Here is a 20065-nt window from a genome sequence, read left to right as displayed (position 1 = left end):
ATGGCTTCATCCCGCCGGCGCGGAAGGAAATGTCACATTCCACGCATCACATGGAGGCCCGTCCAACATGGTCACAAAAATGTCTCAATGGTGCCCAAAAAGATACATATTCTCTTGCGAACCATTTCCCCGCATAATTGCAAATATCTCCCAATAGCCTTCGCCCCAACAAATCATAGGCCATCAACATCAGATCAGTTCAGTGGACATCATGCGGATACTTGAATATGCTCTGCTGACCCTACTTGGTGAGTTCATCCCCCACTGACGAGTTGAAGGTATTACTGATTATTCAGTTTTTGGCCTGAGAATTTCGACGGCCGAGTGCACTTCCAAGGATGCCATCGATTCAGAACGATACGATTACATCGTCGTTGGAGCAGGCGCCGGTGGCATGCCTGTGGCAGACAAGCTTTCCGAGGCGGGTCATAAGGTCCTCATGATTGAAAGGGGACCTATTTCGTCCGGTCGATGGTTTCCTGAGGAGACTTTACTCAAAGATCAACTGCCTTTTGACAACTGGCGACCGGAATGGCTCGAGGGCACCAATCTCACCAGATTCGACGTCCCAGGCCTGTGTCAAAGAATCTGGGTAGACGGGAAGAATGTCACGTGTGACGACATCAACGAGAACACATCTGGCTGCGTCCTTGGCGGAGGAATGGCCGTCAATGCGGGTCTCTGGTGGAAGTCTCCTGACATTGACTGGGATCAAAGTTATCCAGAGGGTTGGAAGGCAGCAGATATGAAGGTTGCCGCGGATGCGCTTTTCAAGAGAATACCCGCAACTGACAGGCCCTCAGCCGACGGTGTTCTCTATGCCCTGGAGGGGTATAACGTGCTTTCGCGCGCCTTGAAAGCTGGAGGATGGAATTACGTCAACCCGGCAGACAACCCCAACGCGAAAAGCCAAACATTTGCTTTTGCAAACTTCATGTATCAGAACGGGGAACGACATGGTCCGTTGGCAACCTACCTAATAACGGCAAACTCGAGACCTAACTTCAAAATGTGGACGAACACGATGGCCCGCCGTGTCATCCGCAATCAAGGTCGGATCACTGGGGTTGAGGTTGAGTCTCGTGGTGACGGAGGCCGATGCGGCATCGTGAACGTAACGGAGTCAACTGGCCGAGTGGTGATCTCAGGCGGCTACTACGGCACACCGAAGCTGCTGTTCTGAAGCGGTATCGGACCAGAGGATCAGCTCCGTATTGTCCAGCAGAGCACCGATGGCCTCGACTTCATCGGAGAAACGCAGTGGATCAAGCTACTAGTAGGTCGAAATCTTCACGACCACACTGTGACTGACTTGCAGATCACTCACAAAGACGTCAACTATTATGACTTTCAGATTGGTGCATGGGAGAGTCCAATCCAAGCTGATGTGGATGCCTACTTGAAGAATCGGAGTGGGATGCTTACCATGACGGCGCCAAATGATAGTCCTATCATGTGGGAAATCGTTGATGGACCGGATGGACCACGTCAGTTTCAGTATACAGCGCGAGTGGCCGGAGCGACCAAGAACTCGATGACAATCTCGCAGTTCCTTGGCAGAGGCGGCACATCTGTCGGTGCCGTGACGATTAACCCAAATCTCACGATGTCGATTTCTACTCTTCCATACCAGCAAACAAGGGAGGATAAAGCGGCCATCATTTACTGATGAAGACTGTCAACTGATCCTGACATCGTGTTCACACATCCGCCCGCAAATATGACTGTGGAACAATACATAGAAGAGGTACGATCACAGGCGTTTGGCTCGGCCTTCTGTAAACGATGCTAATAATCTACGGATGCCGGTCAATATCCAGAGACGGCGTGGGCTTCATTATCTCGGTACCGCAAAGATGGGAATCGACAGCGGTCTTGAAGGTGGCACGTCCGTCGTCGACACTCACACGCGCGTCTATGGTACAGAAAGGCTGTTCATCATCGATGCTTCGATTATGCCTGGAATGGTCACAACCAATCCGTCTGGACCGATCATGACTGTTGCGGAAAGGGCAGCTCAGCGCATTCTAGAGCTACAAGGGAGTATCCTGTCTGGTGGTGTTGCGGATGTTTCAAAAGGGGCACAGAAGAGTCTGGCGAACCAACCGTTGTACAACATCCCTCTACTTACTTGCGCGCTAAGTATTGTCATTTTACTGATGAGATTCTAAGCCGAATGAGACACCCCATCGCACTAAACAATCGCAAAACTTCAGTAGCATAAGAGTGTTTGTTGCGGCGGAGGTTAATCCTGTTAAGCTCACAACTTCTGGCTGGCTGTATGAGGGTTCAGTTTAGATAAAGTCTTGTTGAACCCACTTAGCTAGAAATGGCAATCAACAAGCATGCACTCTATCCCACCGAGACTCAATGCATGCTAATACACGTTGATGATGGTCTCAGCCTCTACACAACTAAAGAGTTGACAGATTTTACCGCCGTTGCTTCCGCCGCCGAAGCTGCCTGACCCAATTCGAACACCACCTACGACGCAATGACCGACAGACGGGTCGCACTGACGCTAAGGAGACCTTCGTCCGAAGCCGCCGCTGACCAGGTCAGGATCAGGGCCCTCGACATCCCGGGCGACCATAGGAGATCCGCCAGCCTTATCTTCAATGATGCTGTCACCGATTTGAAGGTCTCCGCCATCATGCTCAATGAGGACGAATTTCTCCGTTGCTTGGGTAGTAGCAGTATCGCAATTGGAACGGGCCATAACTTGGCCATGTTGGTCGGCGCAGTAAGGCCTAGCATCGGCAGCAGCCGCAAAGAAAGCGGCGACTGCGAGCTGCTGGAGGCCCGAAAGGGAGAGGTGAGTGGACTTCATGTTTGTGTGGCCAAGCCCTTTTTAAGTTGAGATGATGGTAGTAAAATAACAGGCTTTGATTGCTTGAGACGGCAAGCTAGAACGAACTTTTAGAACGGACGAAGATCGCCATTTTATACCATTTGGCAGAGCTTTATATAGAAGATTGAATGAAAAGAAAGTAAGAAGCTATTAATCTTCCATTGCCGGGTTGATGGTGAAACAATCTGCTCGTCAATTTCGCCAGGGACGAACCTCGTCAGAAAAGGATACGAGTGCTTCGGACTTCTATGATAGTCAGATAAAGACTTGGAGAACACAAAGACTTTTCTGTCATAGCTTAGGTCTCGAATAAAGCACAGTTGCGTCTTGTTCGTAATGTCGGGAATTGACTTCGGCGACGGAACTTCCTAAAACTTTCTACATAGAGATGTCCGCATCATCACGACTATCCTCGGAAATGTTGGTGTTGTGAAGCCCTGGCCCGACAACTCGATCCGACAGAGCGAACGCCCAAACCCAGTTCTATCGTTCATTCGGAAGGCGTTCAACCACCATGAACTTGGAAGAGGGGAAGTGCTAAGCGCGCAGCTTCCGCACATAGGTAACCAACTTAGACGCACTTAGTGATATATCGTGTCTTGGTCGTGTGTGCTCTAATACAGCTGCTTCAACGAAACGCCCTTGTGGACATAACAGGGCATGAAACCGCAGGGAATGTCTTTAGCCTTCAACTCCATGGAACTCTAGCCAAAAGTCGCCAAATCGTGCGAGAGTATCAAAATTTCCGTCGGCTATCGGATTGAAGCCGAAACTTACCGAGGACTCCGTATACGGGGGATTTGCAACTAGCAACTATGGAACCGCACAATGTGAAATCTTTCCCGCCGGTCTGTATGTATCTGCCACATTCTTGATTCCACTAAAATTTCGTAGGGGGTCTGTGGTATGGGGATCGAAGCCCATGCCCCATATAAGAACGAGACTCCTTTTGGCTCAATCTTTCGCTCGGTGGGAAGTATTCCATAACGCTTTCAGCCAGACACTGCTCAACAGAATGCGTCGTATTCCAGTTCAGAAACGGCCGAACCATACGCGCCTAGTCCAAAGCCAGAGTCTACTTTTCGCAGACCTCGTAGCTCCCAGTTCCTTGGAGCCATATTGGCCGGACACCCGGTAATCCTCGTTTACCACAGAAGAGATACACCTTCTCGAAGGCGCCGCCAAAGACGTTTTTGCGATGTGCTGCGACGCAGCAGACTACCTGACAGAAAACCAAGATATCATCACTAAAGACATGGCGGTGCCCGCTTTTGCCTTGAGCAGGATTAAAACGTCGTGGAACCGAGAGCTTGCACGGGGCAGTATTTATGGACGCTTCGATGGGTGCTTTGGTGGCTTAAACCATACGGACCCTCGATTGCGGCAGCCTAAGTTCTACGAGTTCAACGCGGACACCCCTACCTCGCTACTCGAAGCTGGTTCAATCCAATGGCTATGGCTGGAACAGACTGGAAATGGAAGCGATCAATACAACAGTATCACCAAGAAGCTTATCACGGCTTTGGAAACGCAATCTCACCCATATCCAGCAGACGTTGGGACACAAGCCTGTGGTTCATTTCGCTGTAGGCGAAGGAGACTGTTCGGGGGAGGATGCCTTCAATGTGATGTTCTTGATGGATACTTGCCAGCAGGCGGGCTGGCAGACGAAGGCACTTACAGCTGAGGAGATCTCTGTCTCGAAGAATGATTGACGATTTTACGATGCAAACGGCGACCATCTCGACGTCATCTTTAAGCTCTATCCGTGGGAATTTATGGTGCAGGAGCCATTTGCGCAGTCTTGCTTCCAGGATATGGGGAAGATTGGCTTGCAAGACGAAGCAGGAAACTATGTTGGAGGAACCATTTGGATCGAGCCGCCTTACAAAATGTTATGGAGCAACAAGTCAATCTTCGCCATCCTCTGGAGACTGTTCAAAGACGACCCGAGGGGGAAATGGCTTCTCCCGACGTATGTCAATGAGGCACCCTCGTCAATGACGAGTTTTGCGCGCAAGCCAATTTTTGCGCGAGAGGGTGCCGATGTTGTTTTGCAACGTGATGGCAAAGTTATACAGGATGCATCTACGGGAGATTATGGCGCTGAAGGGTATGGTGTGGAGGAGCTTGCTCTACTTCCAGAGTTCAGGGCCGCGGATAGAAACACATACTACCCTGTGATAGGATTGTGGTTCATCGACGGCGATCCCGCAGGTATGGGAATCCGTGAAGACCGGACACCGATTACGACAAACACGTCCGTCTTTATTCCGCACTCGATTGAGGGTGGACCAGCGACGTACGAGAAACAGACAATCCCTGACAACGAGGAAATTGAGGAGCAAATAAGAGTAGCTCCGTTTTTTGACTCGTTTGATTGGGAAGAGAATGAGATTGTGAGCTTTATGAAAAAGGTTGTTCTTAGATGATGGTCGTTCAAAAGTCAATTTTGAAGGCAAGAATATAAGGGAAAAAACAAAGGTGTTAGGGCACAGTATGCTCGCGGGCACAAAATAACCTGGTGATGACACTTAAGGCCAGGTCAACTTCAACCAAGAAGACCGCAAAAAATAAGTGGTTCTCCCCTTCCAGAATCGAACTAGAGACCTTTCGATAACAATGTAACCATTACAGTCGAACGTGATGAACCAACTACACCAAGGGGAGTGACAGGGCTAAAGCCCCGCTTGGTGAGATGACCTCGATGGAGCCGCAAGCGGCCCATAGAGCGAGGGTGATTCAGGCTCCACATTTAACTTCATCATGATGCTGAATGTGCCACCCTAGTGTGAACTTTTAAAACAATCAGATGAACACGAGATCATGGTTTGATAGGTATCCAAGGTATATTATGCAGAAGACCCTACTGACTCCGGGATTGATAGGTCACTACACTGCATGTCCACGGACCCCTGCAGCTCTAAACCAGGAGACATGCGCGTTCATTTTTTGTCAACGTTATTGGCGTTTCTTTCCTTTTGTCTCTTTTTCCCATTTGAACCTTCCGATTCAAGAATCACACACTATAGCATTTGACTATCTGGTAGCATTTTCCCGTGAAAATTGACGGTTGACGTCAAGCTAAATGCCTATTTTCTTTCCAGCGACCGTTAGTTGTTCCCAGTCCCTAACGCCAGCATAAGTTGCTCCCACTGTGACACCTTTCACATCACTCTCTGCCGTACCGAATGCCAAATGCAAAAGTGTACCATCGGTCGAGTCACTGTACTCCGTCGTCGGCAGGCCCTTCCCAGAAACAGCCCCCCACATCAACCTACTCTCAGCCAGGTCGTCTCGCCAATCACCCTCATCGTATTCCGATACAAGAACGTGACCGCCCTTTTGGTCAATTGGATTCAGGGGAAGTGAATCAGAATCTGAGAGTCCCCACGACGAGAGCGGCTCGGGGGTAGTCACTGTAGATAGCTCGCGATTCGGCCGGAGAACGTGACAGGCAGCCGAGATAGCAGCCGAGCAGCTCCCGACCATGACTGTTTGTCCTGAGAGACGAAATCGTGAGGTGATGACTGGGACGAGCAGCATGGCGAAGAGAACGACCATGGTCGTGATCGCGGCTTTGAATGATAGGAGGATGTTGATGTACATGGTGACTTGTCCGTAACTGCTCGACACGATTTGATCTGGCGGAATGGCCTCGAGTGCTTTACTACATCAGTCAATTTCACCAATGGAAGCTTCAAAAGAACTCACGTTCTATTATGATGGCGTATACGGAGTTGGCACACAGCCAGTGCACCAACAGACCCGCTGCTTGCATGACAATAGCATATGGCAGGGGGATCTCCAGGAACGGTTCAGACTGCTGCTGGCCTTTTGGCACGCTGACGCGAAGTGGTTTGAGGTTCAGGCTGTAGGACGTCCATTCCCTGGCCATAAACATGCGGGTGTATATGACGTTCAGAAGGAGGCATGTGATAGATAGTCCAAGCTGTGGGAGGTTGGACAGGAGGGATGAGCCGACGGGGTTTGTGGCCAAGCTCCCCACGAAGTTCTCGAGGGCTTTGGAGGGATACCTCATTGCGAAGACGGGGTTCTCGGGGTCCTGTCCAAAGGTTCCCCATGTGTAGGCGCGCTTCCATCCCCCGCTGTGATTTCCACGTTAGCAAAGCGGATTAGCAAGTCAGGATAGATACAGACTTCTTACACTTCGCTTGCAAAAGAGTTCAACGCCAAGAATCCCAGAATCAAACCTACAACGCCGATGGAATATGTCTTGATCCAGTCGGAGAGATGGACCGAGCCGCCCCAGCGCTGCGTCCGTATCTCCCACTTTCGTGGCTCGGCGAGCCAGCCGTATTCCTCCGGCCGCTTGCGGGGTCTCCAGCGGCTCCTCCTCGAAAAGTCCCGCCACCCGAATGTGCACATGCCTCTGGTAGTGGCGTCGGGCAGGCGGATGAAGGAGTCGACGGCATCCCCGATAGTTGCCAGCGGTTTCCTTTTCCACAGGTAGCTTATAACAACGACACAGAGACAGCTCTTGAACAGCGCAACAATGCAAACCGCCAGAAACAGGTCGTTGTTGACGCGTACTCTGCAAGTGCCGACGATGGGCTCCGAGAGGCAGTACTTGACCGTCGACGTCTCGTTGAGTAGAGGGACGTTGCCCGGCGCGCCCACGGCGTCCCAAGAGATAACCCAGTTGTCGTCATGATCGAGCAGCTCATCCATCCACGTGCCGGTCTTTAGGTCGAGAAGGCTCCAGAATCTGCCCTTTGACGAGACGACGGAGACGTTCTCATATGGGCCGTGGTCGTTCTCCCATTTTATGGTCATGCCCGTAGCCAGACCGGAGCCTGTAAATCTATTGTTTCCAGAGTGGAAGCCGTAGAAGCCGGCGTACCAGAGACTGTAAACCGTGTCGTTCAGCATACCAGCCTTCCATGCCTTGGACTTTTCTGCCGTAGTCCACCCTCTGTCGTTGTTGTCCGCTTCCACCACCGCCACCATGTGTCTCCTGCTGCGCACATTGATCCACACGCTGTACGCCTCCAGGCACTCCTTCCCAGTAAGACGCTCCCAGGACTTTGCGTTAGCCGCCATGTACCGCACCTCGTCCGGGACAACATTCCTGTACGCCTCGTCAGCTGGCCCAGGGTCAGGGCCTAGACCAATGCCGGGAAGGTAGTACTCCCGGCCCTCGAGGAAACCTTCCGACACAACAGCAGTAACCCACTCCGTGCTCGTAGTCGAACCGAAGACGCAAGCGTTAAAGAGCAGATGAAACGGCACGGAGCTCAACGCAAACAGACTCCATAGCACACCGCGCCACGGCGACACGAAGCGCAGGTTGCGCATGGAGGGGATGCCCACATCCATCCACCGCGAGCGCTGATGCGCGGCGTCGATATCCGCCCGCGTCGGGGCGGCCAGCATCTGCATGAAGTAATTCGACGAGATGAGGATGAGGGTAGAGAAGGCGTTGACGAATGCTTTGAGGGCCATTAGACGCACACGCGCCGAGTCGCAGTCGCCCTCAAAGATCTTTGAGATGTTGAAGACGGGCGAGTCTGATGACCCGCGCGCGCGGGTGACGGCAAGGAGAATCCAGAGGATGATTGTCAGTGTCCATATTGCGCAGACAAAGATCAGAGCCGACACGCGCCAGCCGCTGAGGGTTTGGCCGAAAAGGTGTTGCATCTCTATCTTCCCCGTAAGAGAGAGCTTAACACGGAAGAAGGGAAGAGTTGGGAGATGCTTGGACTTGGCCTTGGAGGCTCAGGTTTCGGGAGGCATATTTGAATGTTTGTTGGCCTGGAAGATCTTCATCACTGCTGCAAGGGTCTCGTGTTCCAGGGCATGATCGATTGAAGCTATTCGTCGGGGTGTTTAGCGCCAGGCACGTAGTCTTACTAAATGAACGCTAAGACGGGATGTTTGTATGGTATGAAATATTCATTGGTTCCTTGGACAGGCAGATATCCTTCCTAAGCCTTACCAGCTTTCGCTTGAATATCCCAAGTCGGTAAATTGTGGCCTAGCTGGCTTTCCATATCTGTCTTACGTGAGATTTAGCGATATGAATGCGAGAATTGCTTTCCCTGGCCTCGATGTTGCCGTGCAGCCATGCGCCCCTGACAGGGATCAGCGCAGCGTCTCATTGGTACATTAGCGGCAAGTTCTCGACCCCTGCCGTTTGAAGAAGTTCTGAGGAAAGCTGCCAGCAGGAGACTTAGTATTCCAGAAAAGAGAATGTGTTGATATCAGCGTGTCTGTACTGGAAGGCAAGGTTGAATCTGACCTAAAGGAAATGTGATGTATTCGGCCCAAGCCTGGACCAGTATTGTTAATCAAGTGCTCAGACAGGTTAACGAAGTCATTTTTCAACGTTAGCAAATTTCTGCATATATATTTCTCTTGCATCTCAACTAACGAAGAATCTCTGTAATTTCTGTGTATAGAACGAGCTGAAGCAGTTAACGACATAGTGATTAGGATGTAGCGTTGGAGATAATTACTGTTCAGACATAAAATTAAACTAACTACTAGGTAATCTGTGGAGAAAACGACTATCTATCACTATCATCTCAAATCATAAAGAGAGCCTCCTAGCAACAACAAAATAGATTATTGACCTCTAATCCGCATAAACTATATAATATCAGAAATAAATAGATCATGATATGCTTAACATGTTAAAAAGTCATCACAAAGAAGCGCGATGATAACCCGCCTCACCACATTATAAGTACAGTGTTCGAGTCGTTTGAGAAAGCACACCTGAGTATCAGCTATAAGGAACGAATGCAAAAAGGAAATGTGGTTCTCCCCTTCCAGAATCGAACTAGAGACCTTTCGATAACAATGTAACCATTACAGTCGAACGTGATGAACCAACTACACCAAGGGGAGTAACGGGGCTACAGCCCCGCTTGGTGATGAGCTCCACTGGACTGCAAGCTGCTTATACCGTAGAGCGAACGAAGAAAAGCTGGATCTCCACACTTAGATCTGTCGAATTCTCGTCACAGAAATATCGACAACACGAATGATGCGAATGGGTTGGAAAGCCCAAAAAACAACTTAATCTAACCAGGGACGTTTGCATAACATGCTTGGTGGTTTATAACGTGGGAAAGCGCCGCTGTAGCCGCACCAAACTGCAAAGGAAACTTCGGAAGGGAAGAAGAATACTCTTCATGTCCTGGTTCTAAGATATCTGCCTCGCCCCAGTCGCGCAATGTGCCAATCGGCCTCACGGCTAACATAAGGCTGTCCCATTGACAGACGTTGGAATCCTACCAGGAGCTACAGAAAGGTGTTTCTGGAATCGGTAATATTCAACGCCTCTGCGGGCTGGCGAGTAAGAAAAAGAACAGTCTTCCGTGCAGCAAGTATGCAATTACGATTTGGAAAGTGGCATCAAGTACAGTCATAATGATGGAATATGTCAAATAGATCATCAATGTGCATGCGAATCAGGCAAGTCCCGAAGAACTGTTGAGAAAGACAAGATATGTTACTATGTACACGAATTGCAAAGTTCAGCCGTACCACGAAACGGGCTCATCATCTTCATACCCGCCTCACGACACCACCACGCGTCGGGCCCGTCTACTGGTGAACGCGCAGCGCGGCCTCCTGCAGGGGCGCAAGCAGGGCGTACGCCAGGGCGTTGTAGAAGAGCACATTCCCGCCGTTCTGGCCGAACTCCCCGGACGCCGCGTCCCTGGTGAAGAACTCGCCCGAGCGGTAGTCGGCGATGCCCTGCAGCGTGACGAGGGTGCCGTAGCCGTCCTCGTCCGTGAGGCTGTAGAGATGATAGCCGATGGACTTGTCGGGGTTGAGGTAGGCGGTGGCGTTGAGGTAGTACTCGTTGATGACGGAGGCGGAGATTTGCACGGCGCCGGGCTGGACGATGCCTCTGGTGGCGGGGGTTAGTGACCATAGCGGTAGGGTGGTTTAGTGGAAGGGGGGGGTTACGGGAGAGACTTACTCGATGACGGGGACGGTGGTGGAGACGACTTTATTGACGTCGACGGTGACGACGGCGGAGAGCGTGCGGCGGTCGATGGTGCTGGCTGCGCCGAGGAGCGGCAGGGCGAAAAGGGGGGCGATGGAGGTGAACTTCATGATTGCGCTAAGTTTAACTGGCAGATCGAGTGACTAGAGTCTGGTCTCTGAAGATTCGCGACAGATGGTATGATCGATTTGTGGCTTCCTCACAGACATGGTCGAGCAACGAGCAGCTATTTATCCAGACTTGGCTCCCTGTCTGTTTATCACACCATACCCCGTGGATAGTTGCGCCACTTCGGCCCTTCTGCACATATGTGAAAGGTTGCATTGTACTTGCATTGCGGCAGGTCGTCGGAACCAGAAAGCTTCTTCTGGGGTTGAGGGCAATATCGATGTTGGCTGTAATTCGTTGAAGCTTCGCGATGCACTCAAGCCTTCCCTGTCCCCACAAGAACCGCTGTACATGGCGAGACCCGTTGCTCCCGAGGCGTGCAATCTATACGCCGAGATTACAATTCCAGTTACCTGAGCTGAGTGAAGTGGTCCGCACTCGAGCTTCTTCCAGCAGCTCGATCGAAGGCGCGGGCCCGGCAACGGGGACCGATGTCGACGCACGACATCCCATGAAAAGCTGCAGTCAAGGATCCTGCATTTCACAATGCGGCATCAGTATTATGTCTATTTGCCATAACGGGCGATTTGTAAATTCGGAATCAGTTTTCTCCCAGACTCGTTGGTATTCTGGTTCTGGGCGTTGCATGTAACCTTGCAACTCTTGGTCAAGAGAAGGCGGATATTTCCCAACACAGACGTCACTTGCCAGATTCACAGTCAACTCCCCACAATCGGACGTGCGTGCTGCGCGCTACCCGAGAGAATCGCCGGATCTCGTAGATCTTTGCTCGTGGGCACTTGTTCCGGGCATGTCCCCCGATGCAGGGCTGTCGTGATGTGATGCTGGTTTTTTTTTTTTTTTTTTTTTTTTTTTTTTTTTTCGGTTATCAATCAGCGTCCGTGGAGCATTCGGTCATCCGGTGCATCTGGGTAAACTGATGTGCTCATCTGATAATACTACACCTATCGCGCCATTCGGTCAATGTAGACAGGTAAGTATCACATCCATTACGGTGCCGAGTTTGACATCCGACAAATAGTCATCATCCATTCCAAAATCCTAAGGATGGGTATCTTCAACAGTCTAGCTACTCGAGTAGAACGCCTCTAGCCGTGGCGATGGGTATCATTCGTGTACGTGAACCAAAAACGCCTAAATCTGCCGCCTTCATTCTCATAGCGCATCCCAGTCCTTTTATCCTTTCCTTTCCTTTTTCGCTTCTTTTGCTTTTTTCCCTTTCTTGGCCATCAACCTCCGCCCCCCACTCCCCAAGTCATCTTCCCTTGATGCATTACACACGAACCCATTACACATAATCATGAAATACCCCTCGTCTCCAATATCTCACTCAACTCCTTCAGCCTGACAGGCTTCGTCAAAAACAAGTCGATCCCGCTCGCGAACGCCTCCTGCTGCGCGCCAGCGGACGCCAGCCCCGTGAGCGCAAAGACGTTGCACCTGGGCAGGCCCTCCGCCTTCTCGTGGGCGCGGATGCGCCGCGTCGCCTCGAAGCCGTCCATGACGGGCATAGATATATCCATGAGGATACAGATGACGCCGCCGGCGTTCTTCTGGAAGCAACCGACGGCCTGCTTGCCGTCCGTCGCGCTGTCGAAGGTGTGGCCCAGCTTTTTCACGTACGAGGCCAGGATCTTGAGGTTCAGCGGGTTGTCGTCGACGATGATGAACCGCGGCTTGCCCGGCTTGGGCGTCGTCGGCGTTGCCGAGCCGCCGGAGCCCGGGGTGGCGGCAGAAGTAGCAGCAGGCGCCGGGTGCGGCGTCGACGGAGAGACGTCCTTGGACCGGTCGGGCAGCGCGATGGCGTCGATGGGATTTCCGGCCTCCGTCGCTGAGGGCGGTTCTTGTGCCAGCTGCTCCTCGATCGGAAGGAACTGCGGCTCGCTGATCTGCGAGTCTGGGGAGAAGACGTTGTTTGGAGTGCTCACGTCCGCAAACGCCTCGGTGCTGCTTGCTCCGGGGCTGCGGGCGAACTTCCCCAAGCCGAAGCCTGCCGGCCCCTGGTCACCGACGTCTGGAGTGGGTTGATAGGTGGCCAGGGACATGACTGTAGGTGTGGGGATTGCGCCGGCTTGTAGCTTCGTCCACCGCCTGAAGCTCAATAGCAGGACCTTTGCTAGTTTCCTCGGGCCGATACTGTACGCATAGCGTCATCAGCATCATATTGATAATTGGTACGTAGGGGGTACTTACGGTTGTGAGATGAACTCGAAGACAGCAGTTTTGCTTGTAAACCTCGGCGACAGGGAGAGTTGGCGTGCTGCGAGGGCATTTCGGCAAATGATCACGATCGGAGTGTTTATAGTACCGTGGCGCCGATCGTACAGAAGTTGGTCCAGGTGACGGTCTGTGGAGAGGATAAGGTCCGGAAACAGCGGTTCGGCTGGCTTCTCGTCGATGGGGTGCATGTGCAGCCACTCCCTGCAGAGGTGTTCAAGCAGGGTACTTTCGCTAGCGACAGTTCCGGGAAGACCCTCGAGGGCTCCGGGCCCAGAGTCAGTAGGGAAGCCCAAGAACCGGACCCGAAGGCCTTTCAGCTCGGCCACTTGGGCCTGAAATTCATTGAAGCCCGCAGACTTGAAGGGGTCAGAAGTCGCGGCAGAGTGAATGGCACCATGCAGCGGAAGTCGGACGGTAACTCTGGTGCCACGGTTTACCTTGCTCCATACGTGAATTTTACCGCCTAGGTTGACGACAATCTGGTGCACTAAGCTCAGCCCTAGACCTGTTCCCGCGGACAGGTTGTCCTCCTGGGCGAAAGGCTTAAACAGGTGATTCTGGAGGAAGTCTTCCGAAATGCCCTTTCCCGAGTCGGTCACTACGATCTCGATATGACCGCCTTTTGAGGCAGTGTTGCCCTTTGCAATGCCCTGCAGCACGTTGATATTGACAAAGCCGGTGCTCGTGTATTTGAGTGAGTTGCCCAGCAGGTTCATGATGATACGCCGTATCGCGCCGGGCTGGGTGTGGAAAGTCCACGAGACGGCCGGGCTGATGTCGAAGTTGACGGATACGTCCCCAAGGACCAATTGCACGTCTCCATGTCTGCCGGCACTCGAAGCCATGTCCTCCATCGCCTGCATGCTGTCAAGTCTCGACATGGCGTTGGGTTCGGTGTTGTCAGCGGCGCGGCTGTTGGCAAGTTGGGCGACGGACATGCGTTGATAGCTGAAGCCGGCGCAGACGCTGTCCACGACCTCCTCGGCGAGCACATCAATCTCCACGTTGGAGGAAATGCTCATCATACCCGCCTCGATGTTTGCCTTCTCATCCCGACCTCTCAGGCCCCGGTCGCCAAGACTGCTGCGCCGGCGTTTTGATTGAGAGCCAATGAAGTTGTTAATCTTACTCCAGTCCAGGAGGTGGTCGATCGTCTCGAGGAGGGTACGGCCGCAGTTTTCCACCGAAACCAGCGTCTCGCCCTGGAAAGCATCGAGGGGAGTATCGCGGAGCAGTTCCGTGCCGAGGATGATACCGTGTAGCGGTGATCGTAATTCGTGGGAGAGGGAGCTCAGTAGGTCCGTCTTAGCCTTGTCGACTAGTCTGGTTTTGATTCGATCAACCTCGGACATGACGACCGCGCCGAAAGCGCGGAGGTAGCTGAGCTCGCCTTCGATAGTCAAGAAGCGCGTCGCAGTCTTTGTGCAAGCGAAGCCGCCGGCGAACCAGCGCTGCTTATGTACATCCCATAGAGGAACGACAGCTATGCTTCGAGCCCCAGAAAATATTGAACTGAGCATGTTGCCCTCGTTCTTGCGTGAGAACGGGTTGCGGACCCGTCGACGGGGTTTGCGAGTGTTTTCTTCTCCGTGCGCGGGCATCAGCACAGCTTCGCTCATCTCCTTGACAGGGGTCCGTGTCATCTTCACATCGTCGCCTGAGAAATCGCTCGATTGGATGGAGCCGGTTTCGTCAAAGTTGAAAATTTTCCCTTCAGGGTATCTTCGCAGCAACTTGTTGAGGAGCCTTTCCGACATAGACGCGTGGCTTTGTGACGGAGGCCTGCCGTCGATGCTCGAGGCTGACGAAGTAGAAAATCCGAGGACCCGACATTGCGTGTCTTCTGACCCAACGTCGCTGCCCGCAATACTCCTCGGGCTCCCTTTCTCGTCGCTAGAAGACGACGTTGACTTGTATGACTCGGTAGACCTGCGTCTGGCGGAAGCGGCGGCCAGGCCTCCAAATGAAGCTATGCTGGCGTCCAAGAAAAGCACGCTCTCGACTTCGATGGCTTCGCGAATCACGTTTGCTGCCTTGGAAAAGACGTGCTGAATCTGGACGCGGTGGATGTTTTCGCCGCTTGCCCCGGAGGTCACAGTCTTCGCAGACATCTCGGAAACCGACGGGGCGGCAATTGGCTCATTTGGGATGGCCGATTGTGCTGGCGAAGATTGCCTTCTGGGTAGCCGCGAAGCCTGCGGGCGTATCGGTGGTGAAGCAGCGTCGGCCCCCGCAGCCTCTTCCAGCGCAAGTTCTTCCTCCTCTTTCTGTTGTACATGTTGTTGGTTCTGGTTCAAAACGCCCTCGAGAGACGGATTATCCTTGAACGAGTCTGCCGTTGGATTCATCCTCCAGCCGGACATTGTGGTCTTGCCCTCGACAAAGCTGCCCACGCCGCGAACCATTCTGTCCGAGCGACGAAGATTGTCCTTGTTGCTCTTAGTGTCCAGGTAATCCATGATAATGCGGGAAAGGTCCTGCAGGACGCGCGCCGACACATCGTCAAGTGACTCGCGAGGTGTGTTGTCAAAGACACAAAAGACGCCAATGTTGATGCCTCTCTGCGTGCGGATAGGCACCCCAGCGTAGAAACGGTTCTGCGGCGCATGACGGCAAAACGGCCTCTGGGCCGCTCTGGGATCCGCCGCCATGTCCGAGATCACCGTCACTGGCAACTCCCCTTCCTTTGGAACATCTTCCGTCTCTGGCGATGGAGGGACGGCGAGGGCGATTTCGCATATGCCGGCGGATCGGGGAACGGCGGTGCCGGACAGGAAGAGCTGCTCCTCGACAGAGGCATCTTGCTTGGCATTGGGGGTCAGGGCCAACGAGGGGGTCGCTTCGGCGACGATGTACTGATACTTGCTGTCGAATAGAGATATCAAGGCGCGGGTGCCATTCAAACGCAGGACGCCTAGCTCGGCAAAAGCAGTCAGAGCTGCATCGGGGGAGGATCGCAGCTCCGACGGTGGGATGATGTTGTTGACATCGTTGTGGACGGCCTGGGCGATAAGGGAGGGGTCATATCTGTGAGGGCATTCAGCACTGTGGGCGGCGAACTGGAGACAATTGGAGGCGCGCTTGCGCTGTGGAACGGAAAAGCCCCTCCCTGCCCGAGGAACCAAACTCGACGGCCACTTGCAATCATGGCCGCTCTCGTCGAGCGCAATGATAATTAATGAATACAAGCAACGAACCTGAAGGTCTCCCTTTCGCGGCGGCTCTCAGAGACGTTGCGAGCTGCCTGGAAGCTGGCCATGACGGGAGAGTGTGTGAAGCTCGTCCGCGTAGTGCACCAGCCTCAGAGAACGTGGTCGAGGGATAGCTGCGCTGCGCTGTGGCCAATGTTGCTGGGCTGGGGAGATCTGGAATACCAGTGCAAGGGGTGGGTGGAAGGCAACGAGAAGGGAGGCCCACCCGCAGCGGCGATTGCGCGGAAGGACTGCAGAGGCAAGGCGTGCTCGCTTGGGGCGGACCCTACTCCGAATGCGCTCCTTCCAAAGGGACGCAGGCTAGTCCAGCCCAGGCAGGCCTAGACCGTTCGATACTGCTTCATGTACGTTAGCCTGTGGCTCGAAGTGGTCAGAGGCGGCGGGGGTTGGGGTGGCTTGTACAACTGATAGGGGACCAGCAGACATGCGACATGCAGTGGAGGACGAGCGTAGTTCGGGTGGCGATGTTGGGGGACGGAAAAGACGCGCAGCCGAGGTACGGAGGTACTCATCACCCTGTCTGGTATTCCACAATGTGAAATGGGTCTGAGAGATACATGGGAAAGAGACACAGAGCCATTGATCGATGTAGTGCCGTCTGATTCGATGGTTTGGCGACGACTTGCCGAGCCGACAGGGTGTCATGCAAATCGACTGGATGAGCGTGTCCATGAGAAGAAGCATGTCAAAAAGGGAGAAATTCGTTGCACATGGGATTTGCCGACTTTTTCCAGAGATACGCTTATCCGGGAGCTACGCACCCAACCCTGCATTCGGGCCGTGTTAGGCCGTGTTGGGCCTACCGGTCGTAGGCACGGATGGGAATTTGTCACAAACGTCTCCCAAGCCGACGGTCTTGGGGTTTGTCGCAGTATTCTACATACTGGGCACGAAAGACAGGACTAAGCGCTTTGGTTGCGTTTGTCCGAAAAGGCAGTACATGTGGCTGATCATCGTTATAATTCTGCCATGCGCGACTTGAAGATATAGATATATCAATTATCCATTTTCCATGGCTGTTGAAAAATATCATTTTAGAAATGTGACAAGACAAAGAAGGCTGGGGTCTATGGTATTTTCGAAATTCCATTCAATACCACCCGAAAGTTTACTCTGGCGGCTGTGTGGATGGTTCTTACTGCTGAGACTGTGGGGTTCACTTCTGAACACACTTCTGGAGAAGCAGGGGATTGGCTTGGGGGTAGTTACCCAAGGGTTGGGCTTTCTGGAGCGCACTTGCCCTAAGCTTCATAATGAAGGTAGTTGACGGCAATGGCCGTGTTGTGACTCGGCCTTTTGGAAGCCCCTGCAGCATGATGAGAAGTTGTTCTGGTGGTCAGACAGTGAGAGGGTTTTATCTGTTGGTGCGAAAACCGTAATGTGCAACAAGAATCTCTGTTCAGCCCCCGATGCATCCGCATGTCCATGCAGAAAAAGACAGTATGGTACTGTAACGCTCTGAACGGTCCAGATCATCATCGCCAGTAGGCGAGCCCGAGTACAGATTGTCTCTGGAAAACAAGATTTCGCGAGAGAAAACGTCAGACGCAAATCATGTTTTTCAACAGAGATCCAGATCCAGAGCCAGAGAGAGAAAGACCGGGCAAAACCCCACTGCAAGTAACCATGGGCATTGGATGCCTGCAGAAGGTGATTTGGTCTCGAGTCCTCGACGAATCCCATTGCCTTGCGGACTTTACTCCGCTGACGCCCCCTCGCGCGTTCCAGTCTCCTCCGACGACACTAGCGGGAAACCACTTCAAATAATGCCAGTAACGACAAAGTAGGTGGAAAAACGGAGGAGACGAACCAACTTACATCATTGCGCCCGGAGACGCTCGAGAAGCTCCGGTCGCCCACTGCGTGGTGGCCGGCCAATCAGCAGCCGCCGTCTGCATCGGAAGGCTCGCCCGCCAATCACAGGCTGCATGCGGCCAGCGCCAATGACGTATGGGCTCCTCTCGCGAAACGAGTCTTGAATGGCCGGTTCACGTGCGGAGACCCTGGCCCCACTGCCGCCAAGCGGGAAAAAGACCCCTGCCCCACACCCCGTTCCAATGTTGGGTACCCTGCGCACAGCCCGTTTCCTGGTTGCTCCCGTCAGTGTCCAACTTTCTTTCTCTTCATTTTCTCCAGTCTGTTCAATTTTTGCCATGACCGAATGGGCACACGCCGGTATCCGTAGACAGACAGACAGACAGACAGACAGAGAGCGAGAGAGAGAGAGAGAGGGAGCGTATGTGCCGAAAGTCAGCCAATAACGCTCTTTCCGTCCTGGCGTGATTGTATTGCGGTGGCCCCCGCTCCCCCGTCACCCTGTTTGCCGTGCTTATGTGTGCTTGCTTGGTGGCTCGTCTATGTGTGTGTGGCGATTTACCTTGTTAAAAGCAGACTCTGCCCGTTGTGCGGTAAACAGGTTTTCCCATGCGTCTCCTCGATCCCAATTGCCCATCGCCCATCATCGACGATCGATCGAAGAAACGAAGACACCGGCCACCGCACAGCTGCAATTCGCATCCCCACTCCCGCAGACATTTCGATCAGGGATACGTCCTTTGCCCATCCATTGATGCATCCCATTTTTGAGATCGGCCTTTCTGACGGCATCGACTTTTCAAAATCCCCATCCCCACAACAGCAGCGACGGCGTCACCCTCATCTGGTCTCCGCTGGCCCCGGGCGCCGCCCTCACCAGCGTACTGTTCGCCTCATGGCCTCCAGCCACCACTCCAGCCCCATCCGCCCTACATCCCCGACGACCCATGAATTGTCGCCTCCGCGCAGGCGCCCGAGGTCGTCGCCCAACGCGAAGCCGGTCGGGGGCCCCGGGGCTTTTGCCGGCAACGTTGGTGAGCAGAACACCGCTGAGGGCGAGATTTCCACCCGACTGTCCTTGAGACGCCTGAAGCAAGGCGAAAGCCATCAAAGGGTATGTAGAGAAAGGGTGCACGAACCAACAACCATTGCAGAACCACGCTAATACAAACATCAACAGATTCGCCATGGAGCCTCAGAACTGCTGCGTCTATCGGAAAGCTTCCCCGGCTACCACGGTCAATCCGAAGGCGGCGGTTTCCACTTCGCGGCCGACCAAGCCCTCCCCAGCGACAGCGACCTGCACCACATGGCCCACCTGTCCCACAACATCGCCAACGACATTGTCGACATCTTCGCGCTGAGGAACGAACACCGCGCAACCAACCGGGGGCGGCATTCGCGGAGCGCCGCCCTCGCGAACGCGACCGCGATATCGCGTAAAGGCGACAAGGGCGGTAGCGAGGTCGGCGAGCTCTACTGCCACAAGTGCCGTCGCACCGATACCCCCCAGTGGCGGCTCGGCCCCGACGGGCCCATGACCTTGTGCAATGTGTGCGGCTTGATGTACGCAAAGAGACGGCAGAACCAGGACGAATTAGCCATGTCCGTTTCTTCCAGGATGATCAGGCACCTAATGGCGGATTGAATTAGTTGTTGTGAATACCATAAACTTTGTTGTGAACGGGGTTGCCGAGCGTAGCGTGGCTTTCTTGCGCCAGGAGTCAATTGTTCCAGCGGGCAAGCCTCATTTTTTCCGCGGGAGATAATCATTTTATGCGACGCAGCAAAAATAACATTTGGGAGTTATCGGAGCAGGGATTTGCAGAGTTGGAGGCCATCTTGAATACGCCC

At 53.3% G+C, this 20065-nt stretch overlaps 6 protein-coding genes across 6 annotated transcripts; 3 read left to right on the top strand and 3 right to left on the bottom strand.

Annotated features, from left to right (window-relative positions):
* Nucleotides 1-211: 211 nt before the first annotated feature.
* Nucleotides 212-1669, top strand: CDH-1-3 (Cellobiose dehydrogenase; the record flags this gene model as incomplete). The annotated part of the gene is made up of 4 exons (XM_037330027.1): nucleotides 212-248; nucleotides 297-959; nucleotides 1200-1276; nucleotides 1319-1669. 4 exons carry the CDS (start codon nucleotides 212-214, stop codon nucleotides 1667-1669), a joined length of 1128 nt encoding a protein of 375 aa, XP_037171439.1.
* Nucleotides 1670-4743: 3074 nt separating this feature from the next.
* Nucleotides 4744-5283, top strand: ygiC-0 (putative acid--amine ligase YgiC; the record flags this gene model as incomplete). The annotated part of the gene is made up of 1 exon (XM_037330026.1): nucleotides 4744-5283. The coding sequence occupies one exon, from the start codon at nucleotides 4744-4746 to the stop codon at nucleotides 5281-5283; it is 540 nt and encodes a 179-aa protein (XP_037171549.1).
* Nucleotides 5284-5935: 652 nt separating this feature from the next.
* Nucleotides 5936-8512, bottom strand: CGCA056_v014783 (uncharacterized protein; the record flags this gene model as incomplete). Its single annotated transcript, XM_037330025.1, has 3 exons — nucleotides 5936-6516; nucleotides 6566-6960; nucleotides 7020-8512. 3 exons carry the CDS (start codon nucleotides 8510-8512, stop codon nucleotides 5936-5938), a joined length of 2469 nt encoding a protein of 822 aa, XP_037171438.1.
* A 1914-nt stretch (nucleotides 8513-10426) lies between these two features.
* On the bottom strand, nucleotides 10427-10945 carry CGCA056_v014782 (uncharacterized protein; the record flags this gene model as incomplete). Its single annotated transcript, XM_037330024.1, has 2 exons — nucleotides 10427-10736; nucleotides 10809-10945. 2 exons carry the CDS (start codon nucleotides 10943-10945, stop codon nucleotides 10427-10429), a joined length of 447 nt encoding a protein of 148 aa, XP_037171548.1.
* Nucleotides 10946-12262: 1317 nt separating this feature from the next.
* Nucleotides 12263-16443, bottom strand: AHK5-0 (Histidine kinase 5; the record flags this gene model as incomplete). The annotated part of the gene is made up of 3 exons (XM_037330023.1): nucleotides 12263-13100; nucleotides 13158-16211; nucleotides 16382-16443. 3 exons carry the CDS (start codon nucleotides 16441-16443, stop codon nucleotides 12263-12265), a joined length of 3954 nt encoding a protein of 1317 aa, XP_037171437.1.
* A 2663-nt stretch (nucleotides 16444-19106) lies between these two features.
* On the top strand, nucleotides 19107-19859 carry gtaG-0 (GATA zinc finger domain-containing protein 7; the record flags this gene model as incomplete). Its single annotated transcript, XM_037330022.1, has 2 exons — nucleotides 19107-19325; nucleotides 19392-19859. The coding sequence occupies 2 exons, from the start codon at nucleotides 19107-19109 to the stop codon at nucleotides 19857-19859; spliced, it is 687 nt and encodes a 228-aa protein (XP_037171547.1).
* Nucleotides 19860-20065: the final 206 nt, after the last annotated feature.

Source organism: Colletotrichum aenigma (genome assembly GCF_013390185.1).
Source record: "Colletotrichum aenigma strain Cg56 chromosome Unknown KSG_Cg56_contig10, whole genome shotgun sequence".
Taxonomy (NCBI): Eukaryota; Fungi; Ascomycota; class Sordariomycetes; order Glomerellales; family Glomerellaceae; genus Colletotrichum; species Colletotrichum aenigma.
The sequence above is the reverse complement of the archived record's forward strand: the minus strand, read 5'-3'. Positions and strand labels throughout refer to the sequence as shown.